The sequence below is a fragment of the Rattus norvegicus genome, chromosome 17, assembly GCF_036323735.1.
Source record: "Rattus norvegicus strain BN/NHsdMcwi chromosome 17, GRCr8, whole genome shotgun sequence".
NCBI lineage: Eukaryota > Metazoa > Chordata > Mammalia > Rodentia > Muridae > Rattus > Rattus norvegicus.
In genome coordinates, this window is record NC_086035.1 from 6,435,059 (window position 1) to 6,452,882 (window position 17,824).

Sequence of the window (17,824 nt, forward strand, 5' to 3'; positions counted from 1 at the left end):
AAGAGAACCCTTAAAAAAAAGAAGAAGAAGAAGAAGAAGGGCAGTAACAGACAGATGCAGCCCAGTCCTGAACAAGACACATAGAATCCTCTCTAGGAAACACTGGAGAAGAATGGGTAGAAAGACAGATAAAAGACAGGGAGAAGAGCTGCAAACTGTTATCTTCTGAACACAGCCATCACAATCATCTGTGGGTACCTCCATTGGATCTGCATAAGAAGCAGCCCACAGAGTCAGCTATGGAGGGAGGATGAGCTCAGGGGCCTCACCCTCCACAGATGAAGTATTTGTTACTGAGAGCCTTGTCTTTGGCATTCAACATGGAGGACCACACAAGGCTACCATGGAGAGTTCCAATCCAGTCATCACACAGATGGCCCTGGGTAAACCTCATGGGTCATGAACACAGCCAAAGTCAAGAATGTGGGGAAAGACTAATGGTGGTGGGAGGGGTAAGAGAATGGAGAGAGAAGAATCAATTATGTACACATAGGAAATTGTCAAATCATATATATATATATATATATATATATATACATATACATATATATATATATACATATACATATACATATATATATATATATTTAAGTTCTACTTCCCATTCCAGAAGCTCTGGGTTAATAAACGAAAATCCCAGTCATGATTATGAGATATGTCTCCAGGAGTTGTTGGCCATTGTACTTGCTTGCCCACCTGACAAACACACACCTTGGTTGCAGAGCATAGAGAAACCTTGTTGGAACCAAGCAGGAGGCTTCCTAGAGGCTGGCAGGCCCTTATAGTGCCAGAAGTTGCTGTGTAGGCTATTTGGGGGAGGGGAGCAAGAGGAAGTCTGGAATGGTATTTCCCAGCTTTGGACCTTGCAAACTACAATATCAAGTTGTCAAGCAAAGCATGCTTACTGAAATAACAGTGGCACAACTGTTACAGGGGTTACCAGTTGGTTTCTGATTGGCTCTGAGGCCCATTCCATAGTAGGGAACTCATGCTTACTTGTAGTGACAATTTTGGAGTTTCGGCTTCTTTGAAAAAACACAGATAATGTGGGAATGTATTTTTGTTTTAATACCAGATATGGGGGTGTGGGGCTGCTTCAGACTGTCCACAGCAGCTGACTATGATTTGCCTCGTGCTCCAGCAGAGGTGTGGTTTTGCCAGCTGCAAATAGTTTCTGTGATTGTGTGATGCTTGGAATTCTGGGAACTTTTCAGAGTCTATATAATTGCTAGGTCTGAGAGCTGGGTGGGTTATTGGTTGTCAAAGTTTATTAAGTAGTCATGTGTAAAGAAAATGAGAAGAGGAAATTAGATATCCTGACTGCAAAGATCAAACTTACCCAAGGAACTCAATGACCCTAATCAACAGGAAGTAGTCTAATGATAATGTCTCTGCTTTCTGACCCCTGACTTTATTCAGGGATCTCTTCTCTCCCCCTTCTATCTTTTTTTTTCACTCCTATTTGGTGTTAGTGGGTGGATGAAAGGGTGAGGAAGGGTAGAGGTAAGAAGAACCCACAAAATAGCAAAAGTCAACTACATCTTAGTACCTTGTCAAAGACCCTGGGCTGGGGCGCTCATAAGCACCTTTATTTTCTGAATGACATGGTGCAGTTCTCAGTTTTGATCAAGGAAGCTTTTTGTACCAAAAAGCAGTTCATGAAGACTCATGGCCGGTCAAGATACTGAGAGCAAGTGACTGCTGAGTGCCCAAACTTAAGGGGCATACCCACATCACACACCCCATAGTGGGGCTCAGGGAATGGTGAAGGGGCAGGGTCAGAAGGAAGTAAGAGCTGGATGACGAGGGGCAGGGCTATGGCCCGACAGGTCTGTGGCACGAGTGAACTCAAGAGAGCTGCAGCTGTCTGGATGGGGTTTGTATAAGACTTCATCCCTAAACGCTCAATCCTAGAAGGGGAGGGACTCCTGGGGTCCCTTCCAGGGGATCTAATGGCAACCACAAGTTGCTGGAGGAGAGGAGTTCATTGTCTTCAGCGTTGTGAGCCTTGATGAGTTATCCAAGTTCCAGTAGATAGCCTTAAACCATGCCCATGGGAGTGACGCCTGGTAAACCAGTAAGTCCCAGAGCAAAAGCTAAGACATGTGAGAAGTGTGGGGACTTGGAGCAGGCCGCACAGTTGAGAGGAGAACAGGGAGGAGGGAGAAGTATGATTGGGCTGTGTTGTATGCATAAACGAAGCTGCCACAGACTAAACTGATTTTATAAGTGATGTCTGTCATTACAATGCTTTTCCTGCCCTTTTGGCCTTCTCCCTGAAACAAAGCTGCTTGACCATTTTTCTGTGTCCTTGGCCTCGCTTGGAAGGATCACCTTGGTCGCTGAGCGGCTGAGGCACTCCGGTCTCCGTGCTGACATGTAGGGAAAAAAAGGTCTATTGTTGCGCCTAGAGCAGGATTGAAGGCTTTCCTGTAACCTCTGACCAATCATCCTGGTCAGTCTCCTGTCAGTTCGATACAGCTGGAGTCAGTCATTTTTGGAAGAGGAAACCTCAGTTGAGAAGTCTCCGCCAGGTTGGCTTGAGGTTCATTTCCTTGATGATTGATGTGGGAGGAGCCAGCTCACCTTGGGTGGTGCCAGCCCCTGGGCTGTGTTCCTGGTTGCTGTAAGAAAGCAGGTGATGACTGAATGACTAAGCCATGAGGAGCAAGCCAGTGAGCAGTGTCCCTCCATGGCCTCTGCTTCATTTCCTGCCTCCAGGTTCCTGCTGTCCTTGAGTTAGAGCTGTGATTTCCTCCAGTGAAGGTTTGTCCTGTGGGCCTGTGAGCTGAAATAGACCTTTTCTGCTATGAGTAGTTTTTGGTCAGTGTTTTATTACAGCAACAGAAACCCTAACTAAGGCTTCACCTTCATGAAGCCTTCTGTATTTGTTCTCATTCTTGGGGCCTAGGTGGACTAAAGGCTGGTAGACAGGAACCAGTTTTGTGACTGTGACTTGTGAAAATGAATGACAGCTGCTGACCCAATCACATTTCAACAGGTCTACGCTAAGAGCCAACTCGCCAGTGAATTTGAGTGGTGTGCCAAGCTACCGATGCACTGCCAACAGACAAAACTGCTGCCCGTGTGCGTTGCTGTACTGGGTACAATATCATCCATCATCATAGACTGACCACAGAGCGACCTATCAGTGGATCTGCTCAATGGCTGTCATAGTCACCCCATGGCTCCTGATGAAGCTCACAGTCTCCCTCAGCGAATAGGACCATGTTCTTAAGAGTACTGGGTAGCCCGAGTCTGTGGCAGCCCCTCTGGGATTCAGGTGCTTTGCCTATGGTATTTCTAGTCTAATCAGTTGAGTTTAACCACATGGTCACGGGGCTGTGGTTCTTAAAGCTAATGTGTCCTTTGTTGTTGTTAAACTTTGTGTCTTTTTTGTTTTCTTTTTGTTAAACTTTGTGAGAGTTCTACAGTCTGGCAGTTGGAGTACCTTTCTTGCAAAGGTCTCTCCCCAGTGTGTCACGGTCAGGGAACTTAGGGCCCTTCTGTACCCAGGCATGTGGGGTTGGTGAGTTTATGTAGGTCAGAATCACCGCAGGACAACCTCGCATTCTGTGCCCTTCATTTTTAGTTGGAGCTCTTTGGTATTACTTATTTTAGTCACTAAATGTGGCTGTCCCCAGAAAAACAATAACCTCTTCTTGGCAACTTTCTGGGTGACGATAAGGATAGGAGAGGTAACATAGGAAGCTTGTAGATTTACTTTGAAAGTCCAGAATTGGGGTTGGGGATTTAGCTCAGTGGTAGAGCACTTGCCTAGCAAGCACAAGGCCCTGGGTTCGGTCCCCAGCTCCGAAAAAAAAAGAAAAAAGAAAAAAAGAAAAAAGAAAAAGAAAGTCCAGAATTGCTAGGGAAATCCTGGGATCCTGTGTTTCTTTCTTCTAATGGCAACCACAGGCAACTCACTCAAAGAAGGTGCAAGGAATCTGATTTTTATTCTGGCCTATCTGGCTCTTGTTGGATTGACATGGTCTCAGATTATAAGCTAATGACCAGTTGGTTGAGAACCTTGCTCCCTAAATGTTCCAATAGGGGTCAGTGAAGAGCAAAATGAGGACATTATGGGTCCCTTAAGTATTAGAAGCATGTGAACATTTCCAATGCTACAGGAAAGCACATCTTGGCCTTGGAACTCTGGGGAAAGGGAGCCTCTGATTTTTAGAGCTACGTTAGGTATTTTAAGTTTGGTGACACTTTCTGAGCTGGTGTTCTGGAACTGGCTTAGTCTGCTCTATGCTATCAGACAGCTCTGGCCACAGGTGATAAACACACACACACACACACACACACACACACACACACACACACACACCCCTCCCTACTCTCCCCAGATAAGGATCCCATGATCGAACAAATAGGGATTCCACCAAAGTACATTTTGGTGAACCAATGAGTTTTATTGGGGTTACTTGAAGGAATATGGGTAAGGGGTTATTTACAGGAGCAAAAATGACTCAAAGACAGCTATATTGCCAAAGTTTACCCTAGAAGGGTGACATCTCACAAAGCTGGAAACCTGGAGCATACCTTACAGACTGCAGACAAGTCAACAGGTTAGAGAGTGTCCTTTCCAGGCACTTGAGATGATCTAAAGGTCTTTCAGGCAGCTGGTCTGGTGTCAGTCTTCTTTGCAACTTGACTTGTCTGAGAATCTTTGCAATTTTGTTCCTATTGATTTGGGGAACCTAAAGAATTTGGTAAGTTTCAGGGGCCTCCAGAAGCTCTTTGAATTGTTTACCTTCCTAATTAAAGCATTTCTCTGGCAGATACAATGTTTCAATCTCAGAAGAAACTGTTTCACAATACCTGTCCAAGTCTAGTCTACTAAATCCTTGGCTACACTGTTGCAAGAAAAGGTGGCCTGCTTATCTGGGTGGGCCAAACATCCTTAAAAAGAAAAAAGACAAAGGAGGAGCATAAAGGGACAGTGGACTAGAGGTTAAAGGATGTAACCACAAGTCACAGAATGTGAGTATCCTCTAGAAACCAGAAAAGGCAAGGAATGGATTCTGCCCCAGTCTTCTGGAGGTAAAAAGCCTTTCGTATAGACCTGATATCAGTCCTGAAGACCTCAGAAGCCTTATAACCCTAGATTTGCTTCCATAAAAAGTTTGAAATGCTATTATTGCAGAGCATCTTCTATTTCCCTACAGTTCATGGGTGTATGGTTTCCACAGTATACAGCAGGAGTCTTTACATTCAGAAGCTCAGGAAACATTTTAAATCCAATTGTTTGGAATAACTCTATCATCTGCAAAAAAATAATAAAATAATTAGTAGGCTTGCAGTTTTGAAAACCAATAAGACAGGAGCCGGAGCCCAGCTCCCAGAGCAGTTACATTGTGTTCCTGGCTTCCAGGAGAACCAGTCTTGCAACTTCTGTGAGATAGGCAGGCCTGGGAGGTTGTGTTCCCATAATCAGCAGCACTGTGTTTGGAGAAACTGCCACAGGAAGATACACTTGGGATATTTTTAGGCCTGTCCCCAAATCCCCAGTAAATCCCAGTTAGATAAAAAACAAGAGTGTGAAATACAACTGAAATTAAATGTGAGTTTATACTGGAACCTTGGCACCGCTACAGACTGAGTGAAACACTAAGATTTATCTGGAGTATCTCACAGACTTGGAACTAAACTGTAATAAAATGTCAGGAGTTTTGTTTTTTCTTTCTTTTTTATTGTTGTTTGTTTTGAGGTAGGTCTCAATCTCTGTAGGTGAGGAGGATCTTACACTGCCACATCACTGTTCATCATCCAAGGAGTCAGGACAGGGAAACAAACAGGGCAGGAACTTGGAGGCAGGAGGTGACGCAAAGGCCATGGAGGGGTGTTGCTTACTGGCTTGCTTCTCAGACTTGCTCAGCCTGCTTTCTTACAGAATCTAGGACCACCAGGCCAGGGATGGCACCACCCACGATGGGCGTGGCCCTTCCCCAACAGTTACTAATTAAGAAAATGCCCACAGCCCAATCTTACAGAGGCGTTTTCTCAATTGAGGCTCCCTCTTCTCTGGTAACTCTAGTCTGCCAAGGGGACACAAAACTATCCAGGACAGGAAATAACAGATTACCTTTTTCATCTATTTGACATGTGTATGACATTGTATTTGCTATATCAATTCTTATATATAGGCTTAGAATAAACTTGTTAAGTGGTACTCAATAAATTCTTGTTGATTAACTTATACTGACAAGGAATACTACCTGCACACACACACACCCACTCTACCCCATACACACAAGTTTTCTCTGAATACCACTCCCCTCCCCAGGCTGTCCTAGAACTCACACTTGTTCTGTAGACCTGACTACCCTTGAAATCAGAGATCTGCCTGTCTCTCCCTCCCAAATGCAAAAACTGAAGTCACAAGTTTGAACTGGCTCAGACTAGCTTTGTGGGAGCTGAATGGTCAAATTTCAGGTGTTTTATGACCTAAGTGACCTCACGTTGGTGATTGCAAAGGCCATGGAGGGGTGTTGCTTACTGGCTTGCTTCTCAGGCTTGCTCAGCCCGCTTTCTTATAGAATCTAAGACCCACAATGGGCAGGGCCCTTCCCCAACAGTTACTAATTGGACATTTGTAAGGAAATTGGCAAATGCTATTCGTCGATCTTTGATTTAGTATTTGGGAATTGTATTCAACTAAATGTAGAACAATTGAAATATGTTCTTATAATTACCTCCAGAACAACTATTTAATAAGCCTCCATCTCCACAGCCAAAGATTGAAATAGACATCTAGACCAAAGATCAGCAAATCTATTCTCACTGAATATTTTGGACAGGAACCATACGGCCCACTGGACCCCTATCTTTGGAGACAGTTGACGGATCCTTTATCTAGAAAATCCCTGTCCACATTGCCAAGGGCTCTTTATAATTTGATTCTGACAGGTTAACTTCATGGTGGTTAATTAATGACACCCTATCCTGACTGTGATGGTTAATTTTGATTGTCAACCTGACTAAATACACCTAAGGCTCATCTTTGGCTGGACCTTCCTGTGAGGTTTTTCTAGAGAAAAATGGTGGAATATCTGTCATGAATGTAGGCAGCACTATCTAGTGGTGTGGGTCCAGGGTTGAATAAAAAGGCAGAGAAGAGAAAGCTGAGTGGAGGCACTTCCGTTTTCTGCTTCTTGGTTCACATTCCTTCTAGCACAGCAGGAAGTCGATCCCACTGCCAAGTTTCCCACACTCTGATGGATTATATTTCCTCAAACCCTGAGCCCAAATGACCCTTCCTCCCTTAAGTCGCTTCTCATCAGAAAATTGACAAAAGCAATGAAGAAAGCAACAAACACACTAAATGCTTCATAAACTCTGCCGTGTTGCTAAAATTCCTTCCCAGGGGACCACACAAACAATGGCTACCCCTTCTCCTAAAGTCTCAACAACCAACCAAGGCATGATTCCACCAAACTTCACTTGAGGAGCCCGAGTTTATTGGACTTCCTTACAGAGCATAGGCAAAGGGTTCCTTACAGGAATGCGGGGACTCCTGTAAGGTCTTTACACAGCAGGAATGGGGCCTTAGCCACATAGATGGAGCTCCCCACAACCCCCAGTCTTCTTTGACCTATTTACTCTAGACCTTCCTTATGGCAACTTGCAATTAAGGCAGCATTGTAAACAACAGGTGGTAGAGAAAGGCTGGATACTCCGGTGACAGTCTTGGGACCCTCCCTACCACTCCATGAAGGGGTGTGCTAGTTAGTAACGCCAGCTTGGAGGAACCTTTTCCAAGAAAGTGCAGCTAACTACCCAAGATGGCAGTGGCTTGCTTGGCTGGGAGAACTCTTGTTCACAACATGCCATATACCTCAGAGATTTTTAGAAATAAAATACAATTACAAGGGTATTCCATACAAACATCAGTAAAGGTTATCTACAGCCGCTGTATTAGAGTAAAGAGATCGGGTTTCTAAAGGGCAACAGAATGAAGACTTCCAGGAGGTGGGGGATATGATGTGAGATCACAGAAAGTTAGGCAGGGAAAGGTGTGAGGGGGGCGGAAGGGGGGGATGTCATCATAGAAGGCAGCCTAGGGAAGTACACAGGGAGAATACAGCAGGAAGGAAAACCAGTCAACAGAGGAACTAATGAAGTTGGAAGGAGATTTTATATATATAAACATGAGAAAATTCCAAAATGCTTGCTTGCTCAGTGGTGGAACTTTCTACCCCAAGAACTAACAATTTTCTCACACCTAGACATAAAGCTTGTAACTTCTTCCTGTGATCGAACAACGCTGACAGAAATGTAAGTGATATCAAGTGACACTTGGGTCGCCATTTACCTTCGAAACTCTGACCCAGATTTCAAAGGGCTCTGCTAAGAAGTGTTTATGCAACAGTAGTTAATCATAGAACAGGGTTTGATGGCCTAAGAGCAGAACTATGGAATGTCTTTGCATATTAGGGTCACGGTACACTGTCAGAGTTCACGTTTGTGCAATGTTGATTAACAAAGTGCCGGACTGTATTACATGCTATCTTTGCGAATAAAGGATGTGGGAGTCACTTGTGAATGACTTATTTGTGCCTACATTATGCTGAAAATAAGTTTTCAACCATTATCCCTGATGCGAGCTGCACAGTAACGTAATGGGACAGAATACAAAAGGCACACATCAGCTGGGCTTAACTCCTACCCGTTGGGTGGACAGTCCTAGGCATTCTGTTTCTGCCCCCACGCAGCTTGGAAGACAGACAATATGGGTTGTCCTGTCTTCTGACCAAACCTGTTTGACTCCATGGAGGGAAGCTCTGGCCTCATTGAAACAGTGAGCGCCTGCGGTTGCGCTGGTGGCTCACTGGCGTCTGTTTCGTGTTCCTTTGAAGACCTTTCACCATTGGCTTAGCTTCCAAGCCCTGAGCACAAGACAAGGCAATCGTAACTCCTTCCACCCGGGCAAACACTACGCTTATTAAAATAAAGTAACTCGCCGCTATTTTATAAGCCAACGCCCACGGGGACCAGGTCGGGAGGATACCGGGACCGAGAGCAAAGGGCCAGACGTTTCTAGCAATTTCGCTGCCCGTGACGTCATCTTAGTGCACCATCATGGCGTCTTCCATGAAACCCCTGTTTAAATGCCTTTCAAAGAAGAACGGGAGACGCGAAGTGGGTTAAGTTCCCCCGCTGTGCCCAGCGCTCCTTCGACCTGGAGGAGCCCGCGCTTCGTCCGCCGGCTAAGAAAGGAACGAGCGCCGCCAGGCCATGAGTCGGCTCCTTCGCCAACGCGCTACCCGGCGTGCCTCGCGCAGCCGGCCGCCAGGAGTCGGCGCCGCGGCCAGCGCGTTACCCAGCGTGCCCCGCGCGGCGCCCGGCGACGAGCGTGGGGGAGGTGCGGGAGGAGGAAGCGGCGGCGACGCGGAGAGTCCCCGCGTCCACACGGCAGCCGATCGCCCACCGGGGCCTGCACCCGCAGCCCGCGTCTACGCACCGTCGGTGGCCCCGCAACCTGTCGCGCCCCGCGGACCCGGCCGCAGCCCCCAGTGTCGCGCTCGCCTGAGTCACCGCCATGGCCGAGAGCGCAGAGAGCGGCGGCCCACCGGGCGCTCAGGACAGTGCGGCCGACAGCGGCCCCGCAGAGCCCAAGATCATGAAGGTCACGGTGAAGACGCCTAAAGAGAAGGAAGAGTTCGCTGTGCCCGAGAACAGCTCGGTCCAGCAGGTGAGGGCGCGGGCCAGGCGGTCGCTGCGTCGCCGGCGGGGCGGGGAGGGCGGCGAAGGGGCGGCCTGGCCGGGCGGCGGCCCCGGGGAGCTCCGGTCAGGTCCCGCCGGGTTCCGCTGCGTGAGCTGTGCGGGGCCGGGACGAGTGAGCCGCGCGGCCTGGGCTGGGCTGCGCCGCAGCCGCCGAGCTCCGGGCCCCGGGACCCCAGTCCTCACAAAGGAGCCGGGAGCTGCTGGGAGGCAGGGCGCGGGCGTCGCTCGGCCTTTGACCAGGCTGGGTGGGGGTCATTGTTTTACCTGCCTGGGAATTGGAGAGGTTTGGGGGCGAGAAGCACGTGGAGGGCTAGTTCTCGGTTTTGAATGCTGAACTCTCCCCCACCTTTCAGCCTTTTATTATAAAAATTATGACGCGGAACTTGTTTTCAGTCACACTGTACTAGCTCACGCCTGAAAGGAAAAAAGTAAATGACTTTTTGATTCATAGGCGACTTGCTGCTTCTGTGAACAATACTTCCGTCATCGCTTAGCTGCCACTCATTGGATAGGTTTTTGTTTGATTTTTTTAGGGAGATGAGAAGACACCTGACTGGGTCTTAGCGGTTGCAACGGACCGCAAGGAAACATGGTTGATGTTAAGGCCGATAATTGCCTTAAAGTCTATTCAGGAAAACAAATCTTGCAGCTAATTAAGAGCCTTGGTAGAACCTATCAAATGTAGTTTTCAACACGGTCTAGAGCATTTGAATTGTTGACAGTATCAAACATTGTAAACAGTTTTATGCGAGGAAGCAGGGAACAGCCACTGGAATGTACCTGTAAGTTCTCTCAAGGCTTATCTAGTTCCAAAGGTGAAGTCGGTTTCTTTTCTGAAGCAAGAGGATGTGTGGCACATTGAGAGAAACTCTGGTTGACTGAAGCATCATTCCTTGTGCGTTAACGCTGCTATAAAAAAAAGTTTACCGTCTTTATGTTTTCCAGCAGGTGTGTCCGTCACCCACAATTGACATTTTCCTGCGTTTTCTGTATTGGGCATCTCTTACTTCTAAAATACACTTACTATTAAAAATACTGCAAATATCAGTATTACCCTTATAAGGAAGGTAAGCCACATAAATATTAGTGGCTTGAGAACAACGTCTTTGAAAAATGGTATTCCACATGATGAGAGGCGCAGTGATACGGACATGGTTGCCTTGGCTGGTTTCCCCAGCTCCATCTACACCTGTGTCAGCCAAGCAGGCCATAGTGGAGCCTGTTAGAGTGAACTACAGGCTTCCTTCCGTTCCTCTTTTTGTCACCCCTGTAAGGATTGTTTTTCCTACAAGATTGAGTTCACAGAGACCTAGTTGTCTCTCATGTGGTCTTCTGGATAAGGCTTTTTTTCTTCCTCCACTCAGCATAGTTTTTGAGATTCATCCCAGTGAGGTCTGTATCCCTCCCACGACAGAGATTTGCATACTAGGCACAGGCTTCATTCTACCACTGAACCAAGTCCTCAGCTCAGTACTTAACTGCTGAGTGGTTTTCCACACCATGAATGTGCCGTCACCTGCCCAGGGTCATCTGTTTTCAGCTGCAGTTCTTGTGAAGAGCCTCAGGAGTCCTTTTTGAGGCCATATGCTCTGTTATTGTTTAGTTGCTTTTGTTTTTATTTAAAAGACAGGCTTTCACTCTGGAAGTTTGGCTATCCTGGAACTCACACTGTGTAGACCAGACTGGCTTCAAATTCATCTGCCTTACTCATCTGAGTGTTGGTATTAAAGGCATTCACCACCATGCTCTGCCAGTTCTGTTTAGTTTTATAAGAAACATGAAAAATGTGCTATTTTGCAGTTCAGTCTACATCATATGGGTGTGTGCTCCTTCCTTCTGTCTCCTTGTTAATATTTGGTACGAATAGGGTTTTTTCTTTTTCTTTTCTTTTTAAAGATTTATTTAGTGTGTGTGAGTACACTGTAGTTGTCTTCAGACACACCAGAAGAAGGCACCAGATCCCATTACAGATGGTTGTGAGCCACCATGTGGTTGCTGGGATTTGAACTCAGGACCTCTGGAAGTGCAGTCAGTGCTCTTAACCACTGAGCCATCTCTCCAGCCCTGGTTTTTTTTTTTTTTACATTGTAACCGAGTAATGAATGTGTGGACATACTAAATTATGAAGCTCTTGAGTCTTCCTGAGAGTCCCAGTTTAGATTTCCATCTTCCTGGCAGCTTCCACATTTTATTTCAGGACATTAGAAATAATACTTTATAAATAGAAAAATTATTTAGGTGATTATCTATAGGGTTTTTTTGGGGGAGTGGGGAATAGTGACACTAGAATTTTAAATTCCGTGGAAGCTTATGTTTTGCTGTGCTGTAAAAATGTCTTTACTGGGTAAAAGTAAAGCTTTCCTAAAGTAACTTATTCTAATGTTGGTTTATCTGTTTCCTGTGGGAGCAGTAAATGTGATAAAAGTTGAAAGCATACCCTGTCCCCCCAAACTGGACAGCACATCAGACTGTTGGATGGGTATGGGGAGCACAGATGCACAAGAATAGGCTAAAGCAGACCTCTGGCACTCGTTTGTAAAGTCCAGTTCTTAGCACAAGAAAAAAGTCCGCCATTCTGTAAGTTAGACTTTCCTTACAGAACTTCCTAGGCTTGGTGTTTGCTAGGGAGTTTGTCACTGAGTAGTGTTCGAAGGCACTAAGATTTCCTTTTAAATGGTTAATAGTAATGGTGATTGGGGCTGAGGTCATAGTTCAGCATTGGAGCATCCTCAGTGCACCCCACATCCTCTCAAATGGTAGGGTGATGTTGGCAAATATTTGATTCTGAAAATTCTTGGAGTGGGGAAGGAGGAAAAAGATAAAATTGAAGGTTTGTACTCTTAGGCAAATTTAAAATGTTATTTAAGTTAGCACATAAAATAAGGGGTTCATCATGGCAAGAAATCCTCTTTTTAAGTTTGTGTGGGAGGGGTAGGGGGGAGAGGGAGAGAGGAGAGACAGACAGAGAGCTTGCACACTTCAGAGTCTCACAAGTGTGGACAGTCAGGGTCCAGTCTTTGCCTTCCACCCTGATCGGTTATGGGGTCTCCTTCAGTGGCAAGGGCCAGCTGGGCCCCCTCTTCTGGAAGTTCTTTGTTTGTGGTAGCCCCTGTGTGAACACTTTGATAACAGGCCTGGCATTACATGGTCTGGGGCTTTGAATTTAGGTCCTCCTTACATTTTGTGACAAGTGCTTTACTCACTGAGCCATCTCCACATGTTCAATCCCCCATTTAATTTTGGGAAGAGTGTCACTGCATAGACCACACTGGCCTGGAACTCGAGAGATCTGCCTGCTTCTACCTCCTGAGTGCTAGGACTAAAGGTCTGTGCAACCAGGCCCAGCTTAATTCTTGATTTCTTTTTGTAACCAACAAGTAGAACTAAGATTTTTTTTATACAGTGTTATGTACAGTTTGTATAAATGAATATTACTTGTTTGATATATATTAGTAAAGTCTGAGATTTTACCCACATTAGAGCAAAATGTTTCTTATAGAGTAGATGGAATGAATTGTGTGATGTTTAATTTGCCATTTATGAGTGACTGGAACAGTTTGTATTCCATACATTTTATTACTATGGGTCTTTCAGAATAGGTTCTGAAAAGGCTAATGTGTAGCGGCTTGTTCATTTGTTTTGTTTTGGGTTTTGTTGTTGTTGTTTTGATACAGGGTCCTATTTAGTCTAAACTGGCCTCAATCTCTGTGTAGCCAAAGATGACTCTGAAGCCCCTGTTCTCCTGCCTCCGCTCTGTGAGAGCTACTGTTACAGCTGATACAAAACATACCTGGCTTATGCCGAGATGGGCCTTGAACCCAGAGCTCCAGGCATGCTAGGCTAGTACTTACCAACTGAGCCACATTCCCAACTGTGTAGTGGCTTTGTGTATGAGACTTTTTCCGCTCTCTGTTATCAGCTATTGTCGGCAGCTTGGAGAATCCGGGGTTCACTGTCAAAAGGTGAGGTAGAGCCGTGTGCAGTAGGTATGAGTTGGTGTAGAGGGAGGGAGGGAGGGAGGGAGGGGAGCTTGTGTGTAACTTTTGGATATGGACCTCTCTTTGATGAGGGAGATTAGCACTTCCAGGTCATCACGCCAAGCCATGCAGGAGGAGTATAAAACGCCCATGCCCATCTTGATGCTCAGAGCTGTGTGTGAGTGTTAAGTCTGTGAAAGTGTAATTTCAGGTCTGTTGTAGCTATAAATTATCAACCAGGTTTGGGGAATTTTGTATTTTTTAGAAGCTTAATAGATTATAGTATATGTTAAGATAAATTTCCCACATACTGCATTACATAATGTGCAAGTGTGGACTGACTTCTCTCTGTGCTGGACATTGAACCCGGGGCCTCTTGTGCTGTCCCTATGCTGCTCACAGTTTCTCCTTAGTCCCAGTGTGTCTACTTGAATGTTAGGGCAGTTTCTGTGGTTTCCGTTGTAGTTTTCTGGATAGCATCTTCCCCAGAAGGCTGGGTAGAAGGAAGCAGTAATACAGGCTATACTAAGGAAAACATGTCCTTGAGATTAGTGTTTTGTATGCTATCATGAATTGCTGGAGAGATGGCTCAGCCGTTAAAGGCTAGGCTCACAACCAAATATATGAATTGCTGAAGAACTGATTTAGAGGTTCTAATTAACAGATATTGCTTAACTTTTCTTTAAAATTTCAGAGGCCGCTCAATTGACTTCTTAAGCCATAAATGATGTCATTTTAAAAAGAACATCCCTAGACTTAAGTAACCATCATCCCGGGTTGGGGATTTAGCTCAGTGGTAGAGCGCTTGCCTAGGAAGCGCAAGGCCCTGGGTTCAGTCCCCAGCTCCGAAAAAAAGAACCAAAAAAAAAAAAAAAAAAAAAAAAAAGTAACCATCATCCCGAAAGAAACTATGTTCTTCCTTGTCTCAGTTTTTGAAACAAGTTCTCCCTATAGAGCCCCGGCCGGCCGGCCTTGAGTCTGCTCTCTCTGCCTCGCCTTCTCAGAGTAGGGTATGGTTTTGTCTGTGTCCACCTTACAGTGTTTTCATTGGTCATCCAGATTGTAGTCTAGAACAACTTTCTAAAACAAAACAAAACATTTGTTGCTTATATATGTGTATTTGTGTGTGTACCTTCTGTCAGAAGGTAATTTGGGGTCCTACAGATTGAACTCATGGGGTCAGGTGTGACACCAAACACCTTTACCCCTGCGCCATCTGGCTCGCCCCAGTGTCTCCTTTGTTGTGCATAGTGATGTGGATGTGCGCCGCCCTTTATTCTTCCTCACCTGCCGGACATGTAAGTGTGTTTGTTAGGAATTATTATTATTTTTTTTTTTTTGGTTCTTTTTTTCGGAGCTGGGGACCGAACCCAGGGCCTTGCGCTTCCTAGGTAAGCGCTCTACCACTGAGCTAAATCCCCAACCCCATAGGAATAATGTCTCCATGAGCACTCATGATTCATGTGCTTTTTGTGGACATAATGGTTTCATTTTTCTTGGGTGCCACATGGTAACTTTGTTTAATTCTGGGGGGAATTGCCAAAGTAGTTTCTAAACTGGCTGTTCTAATACTTTGTCATTGACACTTGCTTTTGACAGTCTTTGGTTATAATTGTCCTAGTGACTGTTGAGTGTCACTAAGATACCGTTTAGTATTACCAATAGCCTTTTAGCACAGACATGTCTTAGAAAGTCTGAGATAATGTGTTTTTGTTTTAAATGTCACTAATTATCTTTGGCAGAGATTTTGAGACTTATGGGATATTTGCAATGCACAGGAAATCTCAGCTGTCATCAATTAGATCAAAGTGATTTTGCAAATTGGGCCAGCCAGATGCTCAGTGGGTAAAGGGGCTTGTCAGTCCTGACACCTGAGTTCTGAGTCCCAGCTACTCTTGGGGTGGGGGGGTGGGGGGGTTGGAGGAGGAGGAGGAAGGAGAGAACTGACGTTCAGAAGTTGTCCTTTGATCTCTACTTGTGTCTCTTGGCTCACGTGTCCTCCTTCTACCCACAGTGTGAATTTAAAAGCAATTTAAAACACTTCAATACTTTAAAAAAGCTTTTAAAAAATTATGTGTGTATAAAATTTATACACACATAAAATTATACACACAATAAAACATATATAAAATTATAAGTGTTTTGCCTGCATGTGTGTCTATGTGCCCCATGTGCCTGGTACCTGCAGAGGCCCAAACGTGTGTTACCTCCCTTGGAACTGGAGTCACAGATAGTTGTGAACCACTATGTCCTCCGGAAAAACAGCCAGTGCTCTCAATGTTTAGACAGCTGTCTTTCTGAAGACTAGTTAGATGGAAAGATGATTTTTGAATTTTTAAATTTTGAAGGTCATTTTCTTTAAGTTTCTTTAAGTTTGTTTTTTGAGACAGCCTGACCTCCACTGCCCAGCTTGATTTTTAAATTTTAATCTCTACTATCAGGAGTTGAGATTTACCTAAATAGCTCTTGGTTGAAATGGTGTCTTGAGACACAGATTGCTGAAGTGGAGTAACTAAGAGAAAGGTAGGCTTGGAACATTTGAGCACTGAGCTCCCTGCACTGCTGTTGCTTCTTGCCTGGAGATGACATTCTAGCTTTCTGGCAGTCTCTGACTTCTGTATTTCTCTCCTCCCGTGTATTCACAGAGTAATATCTGAGAACTGTTAATTCGATGATGGACGCACTAAAGGTCATTTATCCTAAACTCTGAGTTAGTGGCACGGCTTGTTGATGGTGTCTGCCTGCTTCTTCACTGCTGTTGATAGCATCGCTCAGTCTCCTTGATCTTTTAGTTAGCCACACTGGAATTCCTTGACCTGTTACTACATTTACGCTCTGCCTTAGGACTTTTGTACAGCTTGTTCTGTCCCACCTCCTACTCTTTGTTGACTTCTACAAATCCTTTAAGTTGTAGAACAGAGGTCAGATTCTCAAAGAAGCATCCCTGATTGCCCAGGCTAGACTGGGGTCACCTGTTGCTTTTTCTCACAATACCATTAGTACATGTGTGTGTCATTTATCATAGTTCAAAAATTACATATTTATCATTATTTAATGCTTCTCTGCTAGGAAGAGCCTGTGGTATTACTGTATTGTTCCTAGAACCTGGTGCATAGTATAGACTCCCTAAACTGTGTTTGTGGATGAATTTGGGACATTCCGAGTGATGATGTGTATTTACTGTGGAATCCCATTGTGGAACCTTTACTGAGTGAAGCATATACAAATGGGTACAGTCCTCTGGAAACCTCATTTTAACCTTCTCTCCCTTAAATCTCCTAACTTGGAACTCTTTCTTTGAGACTGGATCTCTGTGTAGCCCTGGCTGTCCTGTAACTTTCTATACAGACCAGGCTGGCCTCAAACTCAGAGAGATCCTCCTGTCTCTGCTTCCCAAGGTCTGGAATTAAATATGTGCACCAGCATACCCAGCCCAGCTTGACTCTTTTTAAAATGTTTAAGTTTGTCTCTGTGTGTGAGTGTGTGTGCACATGCACTCATCAGGACAACTCAGGGAGCTGGTTCCTCGGCTGTGGAACCAGGGTCATTGGGCTTGGTAAGCAACTGCTTTTCACCAGCCCTCTCACTGCCCTCAGTTTTTAAGCTGGAGAGTTCCTCTGACTCATAGAACATGATTTAGTATTAGCCGTTTTGTATCAAAGATGACATGACTGATAACAGTTATTTTATTACATTTGTGCTGGTGTGTGAGCACAGGTGTGGAAGTCAGAGGACATCCTGTAGGATTGTTCTCTCCTCCTCCTAACGTCAGGCCTGTTGAGCAAACTCAGGTCTTCAACAAGCACTTGCTGAGCCATCTCACTGGCCCCTGACAGATTTTCAGATGTGTGAGCCATCAGGTTTTTGCAGAGTCCATATCACCTCGTCAGTGATTGTCAACCAGTTCTCTGGGAAAAACAGCACTGAAAAAAGTGCTTCCTTTTTGTGTGTAGTAAATGTTGTTACAATGGTAGATTCAAACAACCAGGATTAAACCGCTTCAAACATTACTAAAAGTAAGAAGCTATTACTCATGTGTGTTTCTTAGACAGAGGTCAACTATGACTGGGCAATTCCTGTCTGTCTTTCAGAGCGAACTAGACTGGCCTCTAGAA

The 17,824-nt window shown here is 45.1% G+C and overlaps 1 protein-coding gene across 2 annotated transcripts in view; it reads left to right on the forward strand.

The window, feature by feature from the left end:
• Positions 1-3,397: 3,397 nt before the first annotated feature.
• Positions 3,398-17,824, forward strand: part of Ubqln1 (ubiquilin 1) — a 44,043-nt gene continuing 29,616 nt past the window's right edge. Inside the window, exon 1 of one of the 2 annotated variants that reach the window (XM_006253551.5) lies at positions 3,398-9,700. In XM_006253551.5, coding sequence (XP_006253613.1) covers positions 9,548-9,700 — 153 coding nt within the window. In that variant the 5' untranslated portion in view covers positions 3,398-9,547. The remainder of the gene's footprint in view (positions 9,701-17,824) is intronic. The other variant, NM_053747.2, reaches the window with a different exon arrangement.